Consider the following 19,487-nt stretch of genomic DNA (forward strand, 5'->3'; position numbering starts at 1 on the left):
ATAAAAAACAACTGACTTCTTGAAGGCGCTGGTCAACGTCAGAGTTTTCGTAAACTAGTGACTAGCCAATGCTGCTCTGATCACCACCCGCTAGTGACAACAGCATACTGGTCAGAGCTAGCACATTGTATCGATAGTGAGCTGCATAAGCAAATATATTATGCGGATTCAATGGCGGTTTTGTCAAACCATAATGGCTGAAGGAGGAGAAGAAATGGATTTGGTTGCAGATTTACTATTACAGCCATTTTTTCAAGATGTACTTTTCATGAAAAGATGGACATCATTAAGAAAGGTTGGACAGTTATTTCCTGGCTAATCGTACCCTGTCGTGGACTTTTTTCAGTCTGGATTGATTCAGACGTAGCACTACTGAAGGCCTAGCGATGAAATCCATGGCCCACCGCTGCTTTTTAAATACACTGCCAGGAGTTGATAACAAAATCAACAGTCATTTATGGTACACATTATACATTGGCTATATATTGAATAAGTACACAGAATCAATAGAGTCAACGATGACTGTCACATCTGTTCACAACAGAAACTTGACCACCAAAGACAAAGTAATAAACAATAGCCAGAATGATTACAAACCTAAGTAAGCACTTGATGATGGAGGCATACTCCATCATTGTTGACGTGCTAATATCTTAATGTTGGGGGTTGACTCAGGAGAGACAGATGCAGCGCCATTGGCGCTCATCCGAGACAAAGATAGATGAAAAAAAGAGATGCTGGCTCAACAGTGGCATGTTTGGCAGATTTATTTTACATTTTTTAATGGTGTCTCCTGAAAAAAAAACAAGGAGGCAAAATACTGATTATATTCTCACCAGTTTGTAGGGTTCTTAGCGTGGTCTATTTCTACCAGTTACCAGAGAAACAACACCTAGCTTTGGTTTTCCTCCAAAAAAGAAGTAGGGCGAGGAAAGCTACATGGGTGCAAATCCATGAAAGATGTACCAAGTCAAATTTTGAAGATCGGGACGAGCAGCATTGCGGTTTAATAGGGAAGAAGCGGTGGAGAGGCTGCGAACCAATATCATACTCCGTCAAACATTATGGCTTGACCCACATTCTCACATCGCAACACTTGACTATTTTCATTCTTCCATTTTGTTGGTTGCCCAAATTTGACTGACTGCACGTCAACCAACCAGTGGCTTGACTTTTGGTTCAATTCAAATTTCGACTCATGCCGCATAGAGTGGTTTTTGTATGTCCTCCTTGAGCTTTCCTCCACTACTTGCCCTGGAATTGCCAGGTGACCATTCCAGGGTGGACTCCTGATTCTTTTGGTGGAGTGTCACGAGGCTAATGTGTGTACTGGTATAGGTATGTATGTTATCATGGAAGAAGACACATTTTCAATGGAAAAGCTGTTCAGTCGCCCTCTTTTTTTCCCCTCCTCCTCAGTTAAAGTTAATGAGCAAAACTAATTAAAATGGGTTCAAAGGTTTTTTTCCAGACAATGGCCTTTATTTCTCGGCTGTCACTTCAAAGTTTATCTGTGCTGAAACTGTCAGCTAGGTAAAGAACATTATCTGAAAAAAAAGAAACCTGAAACCCAAGAGGACAAAAATCATAATGTGAGCAATAATAGTTTTCTTTTATTTTGAATAGTGTGTTCTCATGTATTTCTATATTGCAAATAGTTATTTTTAATCACACACTGAAAAAAAGCATGTCAATTTTCCCCCGGCTTGAACGGATTAATTCCATGTCCATTAATGATACAAGGAAATATAATCTCGATTCATTAACCTTTTCAGATTACCAATAATAATAATAATAATAATAATAATAATAATAATAATAATAATACATTTTATTTTCAAATAAAACTTTCAAAGCTCTCAAGGACACTTTACAGTCACAGACAAGCATAGAAAGAAAAACAGATACAATAATAAATACAATACAATGGGTTCATTGGGGTCTAAATCAATAACTGGAAGTTCCATTGTACTACTTTCCTATTTGCCAGGGTTAGCATGTTACATAACCCTAAAATATTCCCCTTTTTTTCTGTGAATCGTATAAATTCCACCAAAAATACAAAATGAAAATAAGAGAAAACAAATGAAAAACAACTTCAACCGATGGTGGCTGGTCGATGCACCCCCAGCCTCACACTGTGCCTCCATCCTCCACCTCTTAGCCCCGCCCCCTAGAAGAGTCACCAACATTCACGCACGCGCACACTCACACAGACTTTTCTAATACACGCGCACACGCACTGCATAGCTAAGCAGCTCGGCGACTCTCCTCTCTAACGGGACAAGTAACTTTAACCCACCGGGATAACCACCGATCTCTCGGCGCTGCTCTCTCTCGGATTGGACCGTGCGTCCCCCGGTCAGAGGTGAGTGGCGACGAGCCGGACGTGGTACCGAGAAGTTGCCGAGAAGCGATTTCCTTTTCGGGGAGGAAAAAAGAGACGTGCTTCACTACTCGGGACTCTTTTCTTTCTCCTAATTCGTCTTCTTTTCGGGGCAGTTTTAGCCAGTTAGCTCACTTTTACCGGCTTCCAGCGGGGCACTGAACGTTTGGATGAACGTAGCCGGCGTCTCGGTTGCTATAAATCGGGGTCAGTTTGAAGATTTAGGGCAAGGCTTCGACATCCTTTCCCCGGTGGAGATACGTATTGCTATTACACCGCTGTTACGGTCGGTACACATGGTGCTTCAGACTTTGCCTGCTTTCGGGACACCAATGACCTCTACTACACTATAGCACTTTTAAAGTTTTTAAAAAATGTACCCCAATGTATTTACCTTTATTTAGGGGGGTTAATTTCTCAAAATTTATTCTACATAATTTATTCTAGCTCCCTTCCACGAACATTCTTCAAACGTGCATGCCAGGTTTAGTGAATACTCTGAATTGTCCATCAGTAGAAACCAACAGTTAATGGAGTCTCTGAAGTCAGCTGTTATTGGAGACAACATGTTCCTTGGGACTGACCAGTGGGCAGTTCAGGGTGCACCTTGCTTGTCTTGCCAAGTAAAGTGGCATTGAGAACGCTGAAGTTGTCCATAAGTGCTAATCGTTGTTTGCCTGTACCCTGCTTTTCTTGCCCAAAGTTCAATGGAAGTGGCTCCAGCTCATCTGTTATCTGAATGAGGTGCTATAGAAAGAAAGCAGATACATCTCAAGTGTTCTGCAAGTCAATATCTGCATCTTAATTTATTTAAAATACATTTGAGGTAATTTGTTACCTTTAGGCTTTTGCCCGATGCATGAGCTAAGTACTTTGGACTTTGTGGTTATGTATAATCACTGAGACAGTTTGATTGGCCGTCTTTGGAGATTTGACCTAGAAAAATTAGCATATGACATAAAAAAATACCAAAACTCATTTTTAATCCTGAAATTAGGAATGCTCTGGTCTTCTGTAAAAAAAAAAACAATCTGTTTTACCTCTTGAAACAAACTACTTAAATTCTTCAACTTTTTTGCATTGTTGTAATTTATTCAGAAACAACTGTAACATGGTTGTCAGACATGTCACATACATGTCACACCATGTATACTGTACTTGTTACACTATAAATTTTAACTGTGGCACATTTGAAGGTTCAATCTTCGTAGGCTTTGTCCTTTAACGATCCTGCTTCAGATTTACTTGTTTTTAGAATGGCGTGTCATACATATTAGCATATTTGACAATAAAGCTGACTTTGATGGTTGGCAGGATCAAATGCTTTTTGTAGGTCTTTCTGTATATGGCCCACAAACCAAAAATCAGCTACCGATTTTCAAAATTATTACCTCATACTTGACTCATTGAGCAGTGTGAATGAATGGACTTGTTAATGTGACAATAAGTGTTTATTGTTGAACTACATGCTGGTCATTTGAATAAAAAATAACTGATTTCTCCCACCGTATCACAACTGTACCAGTTTGAGGTAGCCACGCTCGCCTGTGTTGGTCTCACCTTCATGTACTGTTGAACACATGCACCGAACACACACACACACACACACGCTAATGCAAACATCATTGGCTGTGTTTGTCTCACTTGTGATGGTGGCCGCTGCTGAGGCAACGGCGGTCTTTAAATGTTTGATGTGCCGAGCGGTCCTGAGCTCTTTCCGCCGCTGTTTCTTGCCAGCTGCTGGTTGTAGAGACGCTCTTGTCAACGTGTATGTGTTTGTGTGCCTGTATCAGATGCATTTACTTTCCAACACTCCACTTTGACCTTGGTGGATCTGAATCATTATGAAGCTAAGTGTTTTCTTAATGTTTTCACAGTGGACAGAGAAACTTTTGAAGCTAATGTTTACATTGCAAATTGGGCCAGAGGTGCATAGTGCAGTGTTTGTTGTTGTTTTTTTATTTAAATTTTATACATCGTCATCACCTAAGTCTAGCAATCCTTTTTCTGATGCACTGTGCTAGAGCCTATCCCAACCGTTTTTAGGCTGTAGGTGGGGGACACCCTGAACTGGTTGCCAGCCAATCATAGCCTCACCAGAGCATTAAACCAAAGCCAGGTGTACACACACACATGCACAATTTTGATTTATAACCTGGCTTAGCAATGTTACTGAACGACTCTTACATTTTTGTACTTCCAGCGTGGACTTGAGCAAATTTTTTTAGAACATCTGTTCAACAGAAGCAAATCTCACTGTCTGTATAGACCGAATTGTCTCTCAATTCTAAAAGTGAGTCGCTCAAACAAAGCTTAGCTAAGTCAATGATTTGGCAAAGTTAATGATTTTGACAATGATCCATAATGGCAACAAAATCATGGCAGGATTTGAACTAAGCTGATCGAAAGATAATCATAAATGAGCTTTCGGGTTCGGAATATTCTGAACTAAAGGAGGCACTTTTCATTTGCTGACTGACTGTTTTCTTCATTCGGTATACAATAATTTGTAATTGATATGTTTGTACTGTTTTTGTATGATACATTATAGTTGGTGGCCATTTTATTGGAAATGGTTTCAATTTAGTACTCTTATAACATACGGATTCCTAAAGCCCCTTGAGGTACTTTGTAATGAGGTTCAGCAGTATTTGTTTGAGTCGAGGATCAGCCCATGCTGAGTGAGGACCTGCTCTTTTCTTCCCCCGAAACGCTCAAGAAAATATGTATTTTTTTATGGAGTTTACACAGGCAGCATTTCAACTGGTGTTTGAAAAGGTTAAAGTGTGTGGCTGTGCATCAGCAAAATGAGATTCCTCTGAGCTGTCTTCACCACTCCACTGCCCCCAGAAGTACTTTTCCACCCAAACTCGTGTTTAATTATTCTGCCACTCTTTGATCAGACAGTGTCCCATTAAATATTGATTCTCAACCCAAAATCAAAGCAAAATCTTTGCTTGGACTTTGAGTCATTCCTCATAGGAAGTCCCATCCTCCCTTTTGCAAAGCTGCTCCTTGACCTCCTGCCGATTAAGACGTCTTCACTGAGCTGTGCCCACCACTGGTTCGCTTGCTTACGGTGGAAAAAGCGATTATACTAGCTCAGTCTTCTGAATCGCCGGGCTGTCTTTTAATCTACTGTCTTGATAGAGCGACGGGTGAATCTTGGGGACAAGCTACGAAGGCTACAAAAAGGTCCTCTGGCTCCTCCACCCTATTTCCTGGCTATTTGTGGACGCCATTCTCCAAAGCGCTGCACTTGTTCCGCACGTGTTGATTTAAGCGTGTTGGAGGTCGGACTCCTTCCTGTGGGATCAAGCACTATAATTGATGAGACTTTTGGATTTGCGGCAAGGTAAAACTAATGAATTGGCTTTGAAGTAACAGAGTGGGTTAGAATTTGAGGTTATTTATCGGGCTGCATCGGGACTTGGGTGATCAGTGCCCCTCCGCCTCTCCTCTCAACAGATACAGTCACCACTAACGGGGTGAATAATATCACTAGCATTGGCTTCCACACCCTGTTGATTTAGATTCTAGATTAGCATCCATTTTCCAGATTCTTGAAGTGCATCCATCATGTAGACTAGTGGTTCTTAATCTTGTTGGAGACACTGAACCCCACCAGTTTCATATGCTTATTCATCTAACCCTTCTTTCAATGACTGTGCCCACTAACTGCAGACTAGACTGAGGGGTGGACCTCTGCAGTGGAGGATCCACCGAACCCCTGAGACAGACTCACTGAACCCAGAGGGTTCGATCGAACCCAGTTTAAGAACTACTGATCTATATTCTAGAAGATGGATGATAATGAACCAAAGTTAAGCCACCCAGAGGCAGGCTTCAGTACATTTGTGGTATTTTTCAAATCAATGACAGAAGAACTGCATGGAAGGAGCTAAGCCAATCACACACTGGGAGGCTCGGCTCTACAGGAAGTGATCTCAGGGTTTGTTCAGGAAGGTGTTTCACTGAGGGGACAGGAGGGGCATTGTCAAGGTTTCCCCCCCTACATTGTTATTGAAAGCTCAGCAGACCTTAGTCTCCCTTCACACGGAATTCTCGACTGATGGTCATGGCAACACAGTCATTGAACTTTGAAGACAAAATGTTGCCCAGGTAGTCAGGAGAACCCTGTTACGCTGATTTAACTTTAACCTTTTTTCCCTAATTTACTGTTCTGTCTTTTGGGATAGTAAGACAACTGGTCCAACACTTCAATCAATTCAATGAATTTTGGCAGTGTAATGTTTCACACTCAACATTAAGGAATTGGTTGATCGTGTGTAATTGATTTTAGTATCATTGAAGTCATGATTAAAGTATTTTTTAAACAGACAGCACAAATTGGCATTTCTTAGGATTTTATGTTTCGACTCTAATTGTCTTATTTTCCAGATGACCAGATGTTTTTGTTGTCGACAACATTTCAGTGAACTAAGATTCACACTCTTTTTCTGATGTGATCGAGAGCATGTCATATTTGTTTCAATAAACGTGTCACAGGAATATTTACCTTTCAGCCGCTCTCATGTCCACCACGTGGCTTGAACAAGTAGATTCACCTGCGGGCTGACAAAGGAAGAACAACATCGCGTCACTCATGGGAAGTTGACCTCGCTCTAACTGCAGACATGCACAATGGCCATGTTCGCACTGCAGCTCAATTTTTTTGCCCATATTCAGAATTCTGCTGCTCACCCACCTCTTAACTGTTACTCATAAGAGGCAGCACACACAGTAATTCCTACTCTGGCAACCCTTCATTGGCTCCCTATACAATTTAGAGTTCTTTTCAAGATTTTATGATTTGTTTAAATTTTTTTAAATGGCCTCACTCCTCCTTACCTCTCCGAGCTCATCCACCTCTACACACCTTTCCGACGCCTCAGGTCTGCTGACCAGACATTATTCGATGTGCCAAAAACTAAACGGAGGCTCAGAGGGGATCGAGCCTTTTTCGTTGCTGGTCCCACTCTCTGGAATGACCAGCCACCGTCCCCTCGCTGCCCATCTTTAAAACCCATCTCAAAACTCACTTGTAATCTTTGGCATTTGACTCAGCCTGATTCAGACTTGATCTTAGTTTTACTCTCTGGTGCTTTCTACTATCTTTGTGACTGCTTTATTTCCTGTATATGATAGTTGTCCATGTTAAGCACTTTGTTACAGCTTTAGCATGATAAAAATTAATATGTATTGTATTGTATTGTATTGTATTGTATTGTATACCCGGCACATACCTTCTTTTTTTCATGTCATCTGAAGAGTGCAATTCAGATCTTTTTTATAATCCAACTTGGGCCTCTTTCATATGAGGATACAAATTGAATAGGTATGTACTGCAACTGCAGAAGGGACGCTTATCGGTCCCACATCTGACCTATATGTCATCAAAAGCCCAAGATGAGCTTGAGTGTGGGCGGGTTTGGAGAAAGCTTGGAATGGAAATTACTGACAATAAGCATCGCCAAATCTGCATGACAGGGTTGATTTTATATTTGACTTGAATGCTATTTAAAAGCACGAAGGCGACATTAGTGATGATATATTGGATTCAGACACACATGGTCTATTTATTACAGGCTGCAATGACATGATGTCATCTTTAGTGGACTTAAAAGAAATGAAGAGATGGAAAAGGGTCGCTTCATTTCCCCTAACTATTTCTATTTCATCACGTCTTGCTACACCGGGAATATGAAATGAGAGAAAAGATACACCTGAACATGCAGGACCATATTGACTTGATAGTCTTTTTTTGGAGGGGGACGTTGTTCTTTGTTTGTGTGCATGTCAACATAGATGCTTTGTGTTCCACACAGAAGCCACGTTTGCTTTTCTAAAGTGAACGAGTAACATAAAATGTGATGTAATCCAAATTGGGTATTATACCCTGCAGGGTGAACATAGTTGATTGGCAATTTGTCCTCTTATTATTATTTTTAATGTGGGGTAGACAATTCTTGTCCCAATTTTAATTATTGCCTTGATTCCTCGTTTTACATGATGGTGTAGTTCCGTTTCGCTAACCACATGGTTTGCTCAGGGCCCGCAATTAGTCACGTTTGCGCAATGTAATTTGTTTGGGCGGGCACACTATTTTATTTATGCTTTTATCTGTGCTTCCTCTTTCCTTAATGAGTGAATGGGTTTTTGTGTTGTAAGTATGCTGCTATTCGGAAAGAGGAAATGAAGCTGTTATCTACAGTCAATGCAGATTGGGACGTAGCACATAAATGACAAAGAGTTAAGGTCAGCGGCATCTTGAACGCAGAGATACTTTGTGAGAAGCTTGTTAGAGGTATTTTTCAGCAACGTTCTCTCTCGTGTTGAGTCATTTTTAACGTCTGGTTGGCCTCGGTAACCACTGACCTAAAAGGGATCACGTGGATCGTGTGCCTGGTGGTGCCTGGTGCGGGATAAGCTGCACTCAAAGCATGTTTGTGCGCGAGTTTCAGTGTTTTGTGGTTTGCTCTGTTGTTAAAATGGAGCATTTTACGGCGTGTTTTTCCCTCATAAACACACACATGCTCTCTTTGAATCATTTTATTTGACCTTGCAGCATTTGGGGTGGTTCAAAATTAGACAGAGCATGTCTTTTAACCCAGCTAATATCTGTTCAAATATTGGTCATATGAATGCCTGCTTTGAAAAGTTCTCAAAAAATGTATTATTAACTCATTCACTGCCAGACGATGTGCAAAAATGTGTCCAATCCAGTGCCAGGGTTTTTGTCATTGTCACTCAAATTCCAGGACCCACAGAATATTGAGTTTAAGGACTACATAAACATTCAATGCAGCGTACGAAACCTTAGACTCTCTTATTTCATCAGAAAAAAGAGTTAATTCCTAAATTGTAATGTTCTGGATTTATATGAGCTTGAAATGAGGGTGTCTGTCCAAAATACAATGCAATACATACATATTGGTTTATATAGCGCTTTAACAACAGCTGAAGCTGGAACAAAGCGCTAACATGGAAAAAAGGGAAATGGTGCTCCCTTGTGGAAGGAGGAATCATTGCCAGAGGTCTGGCCTGCCCTTTATCAACACCCCTGCAAGAAAAACCAAAACCCGAACGAATTCAGGAATGGCGCTCTACGTCATATATTCAATTCCAGAATAAATTCGGGAACCCCTGAAACCGACTCCAAAGACACTACAGATCGGAAAACATTGTTGAAATGACTCGTGAAGAAACAAGAAACTTTATTTGTGGAATAGTATATTAAAATGTGAAGGATTTTGCAGTCAAGCTATAAACACCTTTAATTTGACAATTAAGAACCGCCATATATCTCTTTTAGTTTGAGTTCAAAATCATTCAGGGGAGTTTCAAGTCATTCCACAAATAGCTGACATTTGAAGAGTGGTGTGTGTCATATCTTGATTTCTTTCTGTTTTTTTTTTAAATGGCGGTATGTTGGTAGAACAGTGTCCCCATTAAAGTGCTGCTATTGACTGCAAATAAAGCCTGTGTGTCATTTTGTATGTTGCTGGATAAAAAGCCCCCAAGTGCATCACGTGGACTGATGCCATCATGATGGATGGCAGCATCATGTATTAAAGAAAGGTCCACTATTCTAAAAACATTGATTGTTTGTGGCTTATATGTCAAGATAAAACCTCCAGATAGAATTCGTTCATGCACAGCTCAAGCTGTCCTGTAATGGGGGTTGGGGGCACATTTTGGTGGAATGCTCTTTCGTCCCTTTTGCGTTTTTATTGCGTTGTAAGATAATGGCATTTTTTTCCGCATCTGCCTTCGCACACTGTTAAGCGGGCCAAAATGTGGCAGCCTTAGTACACACTTGTCTCGTCCGGGCATCAGATTAGAAGTGACAGTTACTGCAGGCTAGCTGAGTCTCAGTCTTATTTACCCTGATCGGGTCATCATTAGGAGTCGAAATGACTCAGCGGTGAGGAAAAAAAAGGATAAAAAGGAGAAAATGAAAGAAAAAAAGCTGAATGATTTTACAGAGGAAATAAGCATGAAATCCTTTCTCTAAATATAAATACACATGCAAATTTTGACAGTGTGTGTCATTTGTAGGGAGCAGATGGAGGGAATCACCCCTACCAAGGGCACGACACAGGGCTCACTAAACACGTAAACATTGCGGGCCAGTCATAAGCTTTTCGTTCACTCGGAAAATTGAGTCCTGCAGAAGGAAAAAAAGAGTCAGGCAATGCTTATCTTTTTGAGGAGTGAGTTTTGGGGAAAGAGTCAGGGGTATTGTCCGGCAAGGCTATAAATCTCTGGATCTGGCTCTAAACTTGCCCTGTGACCTCAAACCTGCACATAGCTGATGAAATGATCAGAAATGAATATCGCAAAGCAATTCACAGTGCAGAACCCAAAAGTGACAGTCTCTGGTGTGTTGATAGTCCACCAATTGTAAGGACAGTGACGCACCGCATCAGAGTTGCTTGGTTCCTGTGTGTCTCATTAGCGTTGACACTGTAAAAGCAAACTTCCTTTTGGTGATGGATCGTACTTGATGACAGTCGATGGCCTTAAATAAGTGTATCTGAAACTTTAAAAAATGAAAGATGACTGAACCCTTTCATACAGTCTGGAATTTGATAACATGATAAGATGTCCACTGTAGTAAGTGTAAAGGGTTAAAGGGAATATATTATGGTAAACTTCTTCTTCGTTTCCTTTTGGCTTTTCCCGTCAGGGGTCGCCACAGCGAATCAGTGTCCTCCATGACCTCTTTGACAACATTCATAAACCTCCTATAAGGTCTTCCTCTCGGTCTCCTGCCTGGTAGTTCAAGGCGCAGCATCCTTCTCCCGATATAGTCACTCTCTCTCCTCTGGACATGTCCAAACCATCTCAGTCTGGCCTCTCTGACTTTCTCTCCAATATGAGTTTTCCATTCGATATACTCATTCCTGATCCTATCCAACCTGGTCACTCCCAAAGAAAACCTCAACATCTTCACCTCTGCTACCTCCAGCACTGCTCCCTGTCTTTTCTTCAGTGGCACTGTCTCCAGTCCAAACATCATGGCTGGCCTCACCACCGTTCTATACACTTTTCCTTTCATCCTAGCTGAAACCCTTCTATCACACATCACACCTGACATTTTTCTCCATCCGTTCCAGCCTGCCTGGACACGCTTCTTCACCTCTTTTCCACACTCTCCATTGCTCTGGACAGTTGACCCCAAGTACTTAAAATCTTCCACCTTCTTTATCTCTTCTTGTACTTGGATCCCTCTCATTTACACACATATATTCCGTCTTGCTGCGACTGATCTTCAGTCCTCTCCTTTCCAGGACATACCTCCACATCTCTAGTTTCTCCCTCACCTGTTCCTCGTTCTCGCTACAGATCACAATGTCATCTGCAAACATCATGGTGGAATATATTATGGTAAACTGACCTGCAGAAATTATTTCTATGCATTCCATCTGTTGTCAAAACTTGACAATAGTCACCTTTCACCTTGTGGCACAGCACAGCGGACAATCGATTAGCATGCCTGACTCATGGTTGTAAGGTTTGAGATTTGAATCGCAGCGCTGCAATTCCTGTGCGCAGTTTAATCATTTGTTCTCTGTGTTTGCATCGATGTTCTTTTTTATTCCCAAAGTCCGAAAACACACACCAAAGACTTTTAATTTTCCTTAGGAGTGAATGTAAGTGTGAAAATGGTTGTTTGATCTGCAATACAGTGGATGGTTTGTAATTGCAGGATGCAGCCTGCCTCACACCCAAAATCAGCAAGGAAATATTGCAAACAGGAGTTCAGATCATTCAGACCTTGTGAGCATCCATCTTAGCATTCAGCGGAAACTACAGTTTTCTGCAAATCCCGGAGGTGCCCACCATATTCGAGTTGAATTGTAATCATCTTGTGGTGGTGGTCTACTGGAGTAGTTCTGGTATGCAGCTGGATCGATTTGAGTCCAGACTGACAACAATAGCCGATTGAAGACAACACACTGGTGAAACTGCATCAGACAGCATAGAGTGTAGTGAATTAGCCCCGTGGCCGTGGGGTAAGATACATTTGTGAGACACGCCAGACCCAAAAATCAATGCAAGTAGAGTTTGGAGGAATTCACTGCACCGGGAGCAAAGTTATTACATCTAGCATCAGTGGTTAGAACTTGCGAGAAAACGAACACAACCCACACAAATTACACAAAATGGTGGATTTAAAAGAACATGGAAAAACTTGCCATGTCTTTTATGGTCTTTTTGCTGCTTGAGCCTTTTTTGAATCACATTCCTCCCATGGCCACACTCGTGGCAGCGAAAGGAATTTAATCAAGTACATTTTAATAACAGAATTGACAAAAACCAAACATGTGAACAGTTTGTAATGCTAATGCATAGCAAGATATCAATGGTTAAATAATTAATGTTAAATCAATAACAGTCTCACAACAAACCTAATTTTGTATTTTACATTGCTTTTTTTAATTATCCTTTTGCATTTCTAACACTACAAAGAAAAGTTCAAAATAACAATTAGAAAGTTGTGATGAACACTTTTTATCTAAAATATTCTTGGCACAGCCGCTGAGCAGAACTGTTATTAACAATGGTAGATGTGCAGATCGATAAAAGTGAAGAACATTATGTAAAAGTTTGACATTGTCTTAAAGGACAACCGACGTCACTTTTTTGTTTCCTAACTGACATCAGAAAAACGTTTTATAGCATCTAAAATACCCAAAACACACAGTATGATATTTTTATTCAAATGCAGAACACCAATAAAAATGACTTAAAGTGTCCAAAATCTGCCAAAAAAATTGAGCTGCGAATTGGGCATTTTCAGAAAGTCGCGCCCCCAGTTCATGACGTCACGCCAAGACGTCTTGCATTGCTGGAGAATCAAAACAATGGCTTCAGATTCAGAGAATATACTTTCTTGTTACACATCCAGTTATGAATATGATTCAAATAGTTCTGAAGAGCATACATGTTTGCAATTGATTAAAGAATTTATTCAGTGCCATTTTGAGGCAACATCACCCAAAATGAGGCAGAAAATGGCCACCTGTCCTGGCCATTCCTCCTGCGAGGAATTAATCAGCCCGTTTCCACAGGCTGATAAATTCCTTCCATGGAGCTTGGACGCCCTCTTCTGGCGGCTTTTGGGTGCAACACAAGGTTTTCAGACCAAACAAGTACAGCAAAATGCATTGACGTGATGGAAGGACTGCTACAATGTGTCCTTTTTGTCGGTCAGGGGCGTTACTTCAGTGACGCCACGTACGGACTCGTCACCAACTCAAAAACAAGACTTCCGGAATATTCAGCACAAGTCTTAAAACGTAAAATATAGCTATATGCGGTGGAATATTTGTAAAATACGCTCAGTAGAAGTCATTTGAAGCCATTTTACAAATTCTGGACACAACTTGTCCGGAGACGTCGGTTGTCCTTTAAATGGAGTTCAAATGCCTTAGCTGATTTATTTATTTATTTTTGACTGAGTGACGATAATCACCATTTTCAAATCACAATAAAATCTCACTCAGCTCAGTGGATTGAGGTCACCGGGGAACTCCAATCATTTTTATCGAGGTGATTATAAATATAATATAGATAATGTTCATCATATACCATAACTAACACACAACACACACAGAAGTGATTACTGATTATACAACATTTACATCATCATTGTAATTTATTTTCATGTTAGGAGTTTTTTCGTTCCTCAATGCTAAAGTTGCTATGTTAATGTATGTTAGCATACATGGCTGTTAGCATCACTTTCACTTGGCAAGAGAACCTAATTATAAAAAGAATACAGACCAGTCTACTGTATTTTTACTACTAAGGTTGCTGTCTGGCTATATATTGACACGTCTACCAGAAAACCAGTTATATGGTGTGACCACTACAATATATGCTTGACACAGTGCAACATCTCCATTTTGGTACTACCACGCAAGTGTGGGGTGGATGGAGTTTGTTAGCGAGGACAAATGTTTACAGAACCAAATTAGACACATTTGTTCACAATATGTGAGAGAAACAGGTCTTATTAGTACTTATTTTGAGTTCAGACCAGGATCTCCAGACTGATGTTTTTTTAAATGTATTTTTTAATCAGAATCAGAATCATCTTTATTGCCAAGTATCTAGAACACAGATGGGATTTGTCTCCGGTAGAACACGCTGCACTAGTATCATCATTAAAAAAATTGCAAAGAGGCACTATACACATGCCCAAATACTACCCACATATTTGGGTTACTGTTTAAGAAGTTAATCAGAATCAGAAAGCCTTTAATAGTCCCGCATTGGGGACATTTTAATGGCTTGTGGAAAGAAGCTGTTCAAATGTCTGCTGGATTTGGTGCGCATGGATCGGTAGCGCCTGCCTGAGGGGAGTTGCTGGAAAAGGTGGTGGGCAGGGTGCGGAGGGTCCAGTAGGATTTTCCGCACTGTTGTTTCGATTCTTGCAGTGTGCAATACTATTATTAATACAGCATAGTACTATTATATTAAAAAAATGAGTTTGTGCTGCAGATGTCCCGAGGCAAAAATTGTACCATCGAAAGGAAGTCTAGAGCCCTGGGTTAGAACATGAAGAATGGACGCAAAATGAATATGTTGTATTTATATTTCGGGCAGTGGGAAATCTCACATAATTTTTGTCCAATGGTGGGGAACCAACCACTGCACGTTTCCCCACTTTCCTCACAGTGTGCCCTTATACATTTGACCACATTGCTTGCGGGTTGTGTGCTTTGTTGATGATGCACACGAGGGGAGTCAAGTCATGATTGTTATTTGGTTTTGTTTTGAAATGAAAATAACAGGAAGCGAAACGGCACCCTCCTCGTCATGTCCACAAATGAGACGGGGTTGAATCAAAACAAAATACACATGAACGATTTCTCAGCGCAAAAAAAAAAAAAAAAAAATCAAGAATATCTGACGGCAGGCAAGAATGTTTATCATTGATCATGCTGTTCTCTTAGATGAGCTGCATCGAATTGAGGCCGGGCCACTTTTTTTTCACCCTCCTCTCCATAAAAATGTGCAGTGCACTGTAGCATTCCGATCTGCTGCCAGGGAGCTGATTGAGGTCAATCTGTGATTTGCAAGCCTTGGACCCTGCGGAGCGGCGGTGATATCACAGCTTCTCGTTCTCACTTTATAGCTTCACAATTGCCTACAAATACATATACTGCACTCTCGCTTCTTAAGGTCTGCTTGATAATTTGGGCATTTAAATTCTGTAATTGCTCGGTAAAATTGGAATCTTCTCTGTTTACTCCTATTTAAATACATAGATAATCACTTTTTCGCCTGCATCGGTGGAGGGAAAACACTACATCACAATCATTTCATGGAAAGTAGAGCATTTTCTTCTAACTCATGAAAGTATCTGACAAAAGGAGGGCGATACATAGAACTAAGTTTTAAAGGACAACCGACGCCTCCGGACAAGTTGTGTCCATAATTTGTAAAATGGCTTCAAATGACTTCTACTGAGCGTATTTTACAAATATTCCACCGCATATAGCTATATTTTACGTTTTAAGACTCGCGCTGAATATTGAGGAAGTCTTGTTTTTGAGTTGGTGACGATGCCTGACGCGACGTCACGTCTGGTACGCCCCTGACCGAGAAAGCGACACACAATGCATTTTAGGTACAGTAAAGTCTCGTTATATCGATATTCAAGGGAGTCCGAAAAAATATCGATATAACCGGGACTATCGATATATCCGACCCTGTTTGCATGTAATTTTCTCCGTGCGTGCATAGAAATAGTATCGATATAACCGGGACTATCGATATATCCGATATCGATATAACGAGACTTTACTGTACTTTGTTTAGTCTGAAAAGTTCGTGTTGATCCGTGTTGAAGGCGAAATTAGAAGGAAAACATAAATAATGCGATGGTGAATCGTTGTGTGTTGCACCAAGACTACTATTTGATACTAGTTGATACTCACAGTCTCCCATGACATGAAGTGGGAGGTCAACACCAACTCTATCCTGAAAAAGGCCCAACAGAGAATGTACTTCCTGAGGCTGCTAAAGAAGCATGGCCTGCCACAGGAGGTGCTGCAACATTTCTACACGGCTGTCATCGAATCCATCCTGTGTTCTTCCAACACCGTTTGGTTCGGGGCCGCCACAAAAATGGACAAAATCCGAATTCAACGGACAGTTAGGACGGCGGAAAAAATCATTGGCACCGTCCTACCCACTCTCGAGGACTTGCACACTGCAAGAATCCAAACTAGGGCGCGGAAAATCCTACTGGACTCTCCGCACCCTGCCCACCACCTTTTCCAGCTACTCCCCTCAGGCAGGCGCTACCGATCCATGCGCACCAAATCCAGCAGACATTTAAACAGCTTCTTCCCTCAAGCCATTAACTCTTTGAACTCTTTGAACTCTTTCAACAGTAGCCAAAATGGAACTGTATCGTGCCACTTAGCAGTTTTTTTGACGACGATACTCGTGCAGCGTGTTCTACCGGAAACAAATTCCTTGTGTGTTCTACATACTTGGCAATAAAGATGATTCTGATTCTGATACAAATTCCCATCAAACAAATCAGCCCATTTCCAACGGAGCTTGGGCGCCATCTTGTGCATTTTCCGGGACGCTACATTGGAGTCCAGACGCCTCAAAATGATCTGGCAGGACTTCTTTAATCGATTGCAAACGTTTATGCTTTCCTTGTCAGAACTATTTGAATCATATTCATAACTGGATGAGTAACAACAAAGCATCTTCTCCGAATCTGAAGCCATTGTTTTGATTGGAGAGCAAGGCAAAACATCACAAACAAGACAGTGTGCCAAGTAAGTGGTTGATTATTCAAGCATAAAAAAGCACACTTTAGTGTAAATAAGCAAATGGTGGGTGGGGATGGGATTTCTGGGTGTTTTGTCTTGACTATCATTGTCATAAATGTTCATGATAGATAGCTATCTAGCTAGCTCTCTATTAGCTATACAGCTATCCGGCAAATTTGTAACCGATAATAAGGAGGCAGAATGAACTTAACAAAACTAGTTGTCTAGCTAGCTAGCTTTCTATCTATTTGAGTTACTTCTGGTTTGAGTGAACGCTGGCGCATGTGGCTGCCGCTGCTCACCCACAGAAAAATTCATCCTGTGACTGTAAAGTGACCTTGAGAGTTTTGAAAGGGGCTTATAAATGAAATTTATTATTATTATTATGGTAAGGGAATGTCATGTTTTCATTCAAACCATTTGAGAATTTCCTCAAAGCGATACACTTTCTTGGGCGATATTTCAAAGGCTTTTTGCTCTCTCTTTCTTCTTGTTGAAGTTGTTGTAAAAGCGACTGCTCTGCCCTAGTTTGAGAGCTTATCTTGCGGCTTCCAGAAAGTGGTTAACCTTGGTAGAGTGGTAGGAGACGGATATATGAGGCTAACGGAAAATTATGATTTATTTTTTCAGTTGTTTGGCTAGAAAAGCAGATGCAGCCCTATTTTATTTTGGTAACTCATTAATTTATAGAAGTCCCTGAAGAAACAGAGATTATTTGTTTGTCTCGATTATTGGTTTTGAATCTCTGCTCAGGTCTTCCAGAGGAAAGGAGGCGTCCCTTGTCATGTGTTTACTGTTACTGTTAATAAATGTTTGATAATGTCGCAGTGTCCTGAGATTTGTGGAAAATACAATGTAATTTTTGTAATGATTAAATATGATTACCTAATGGCATTTCATGAATCATGAAAAGGTGAAATGATGAAGTCAAAGATTTACTCTCGCTGCAATTTGATTGCCATCCTTATTCGGGCTGTAACGACAACGATATGCATTGAAGAAGATGAATTAGGAAGAAATCATGAATCGATATTAAATCCCAATAATGATTTTGATTGCAATCAATGAGATTATTTTTCAAATTCCTTCAGCCCTAATTGCTATTAAAGTTTTCAGTCAAACTAAATCTAAAATTGTTGGCGGTATCATATTCCGTATTTTCCGGTGTATAAGGCGCACTGGAGTACAAGGCGCACCCCCGATAAATGGTGTATTTTCAAACTTTTTCCATATTTAAGGCGCACCTTCAATAAATGAAAAAAGTTTTCCAAATATATTACATAAATATTTAAAGTTTTCCAAGTATTAGGCAAAGCAAATTATAAGACGCTAGAGTAGAGTGTCTTCTACAAGGGGAAATTGAGTCGTGGCTGCTGACAGTGGTTGCGAGACCTGTTGTGGCTCAAAATGAAGTCACATATAAGGTCATCTTTTGAAGAAAATGAAGGATTTTGGGTGCGCCTTATACACCGGAAAATACGGTATATTGGATAATTCTATATTGTCCCTTTGTGGAGAACACACACACCAGAAGCAGTAGCCCGATGTTCATTGAATGAAAGCATAAAATCACACCGCAAATACAATTTTGTTATTAATATTATGTGGAATCATGTTTTGAGTTTCTATTTTCATGTTGTGCAATGATGTCGCAAAAATTGTTTTGTTGTTGGTGGGCTTGAACAACTGAGTGGCATTTTCATTCATTTCAATGACATGATTTTCAAGATGATTTTGATCATAATAATGCTTTGATTTCCATCGCTTTCTTGTCAGAGCTACATCGGAAATAATCACACCAACAACAATGATGCTGACGAAGAAACTGACAGGAGGAGGCCACCGCCGAAGGTGCAGCCCTCGCTAGACTCCCGCTCTGCTCTGCCCACCACCACCACTGCCATCGCCATCCCCACCTCAGTCCGACTCTTCGCCATCATGGCCAACCACCTGGAGCTGATCCAGGAGCTGCAGCAGTTGGACAAAGTCCCCAGTCTGGAGAGACTGCGGGCAGCCCAGAAGCGACGCACGCAGCAACTCAAACGTTGGGCCGTGTACGAGAAGGAGATGCAGAACAAAAAGCGCAAGGCGGACAGGAAGGGACGTAACGCCAACGGCTACCAGTACGGCGAGGTCAAGAGGCGAGTGTCGTTCGCAGCCAGCGTGGCGCTCTTGGAAGCGTCGGCCAGGAACGACCCGGATGAAGGTAGACGCACTCATGTGCTGTATTTTCATTTTGTGCAATGATATATCAGCAATACGATCACTGTGGTCAAATTTTAAGCACG

The 19,487-nt window shown here is 41.0% G+C and overlaps 1 protein-coding gene and 1 long non-coding RNA gene across 4 annotated transcripts in view; one reads left to right on the forward strand and one right to left on the reverse strand.

Moving 5' to 3' along the window:
* Positions 1 to 2,161: 2,161 nt before the first annotated feature.
* Positions 2,162 to 19,487, forward strand: part of ppp1r16b (protein phosphatase 1, regulatory subunit 16B) — a 52,749-nt gene continuing 35,423 nt past the window's right edge. The window contains exons 1-2 of one of the 2 annotated variants that reach the window (XM_089009899.1): positions 2,162 to 2,368; positions 18,976 to 19,405. In XM_089009899.1, coding sequence (XP_088866025.1) covers positions 19,138 to 19,405 — 268 coding nt within the window. In that variant the 5' untranslated portion in view covers positions 2,162 to 2,368; positions 18,976 to 19,137. The remainder of the gene's footprint in view (positions 2,369 to 18,975; positions 19,406 to 19,487) is intronic. The other variant, XM_089009898.1, reaches the window with a different exon arrangement.
* LOC148890482 (uncharacterized) overlaps positions 3,273 to 19,487 on the reverse strand; it is an 85,864-nt gene continuing 69,649 nt past the window's right edge. Inside the window, exons 2-4 of one of the 2 annotated variants that reach the window (XR_016116602.1) lie at positions 6,906 to 6,961; positions 4,031 to 5,692; positions 3,273 to 3,322 (exon numbers count right to left, since the gene is read on the reverse strand). This is a non-coding gene — a long non-coding RNA (uncharacterized LOC148890482). Of the gene's footprint in view, positions 3,323 to 3,815; positions 5,693 to 6,905; positions 6,962 to 19,487 lie in introns of those variants that run through there. The other variant, XR_016116601.1, reaches the window with a different exon arrangement.

This window comes from Hippocampus bargibanti, linkage group LG12, assembly GCF_051943395.1.
Source record: "Hippocampus bargibanti isolate YZ-2025 linkage group LG12, ASM5194339v1, whole genome shotgun sequence".
NCBI classification, from domain to species: Eukaryota; Metazoa; Chordata; class Actinopteri; order Syngnathiformes; family Syngnathidae; genus Hippocampus; species Hippocampus bargibanti.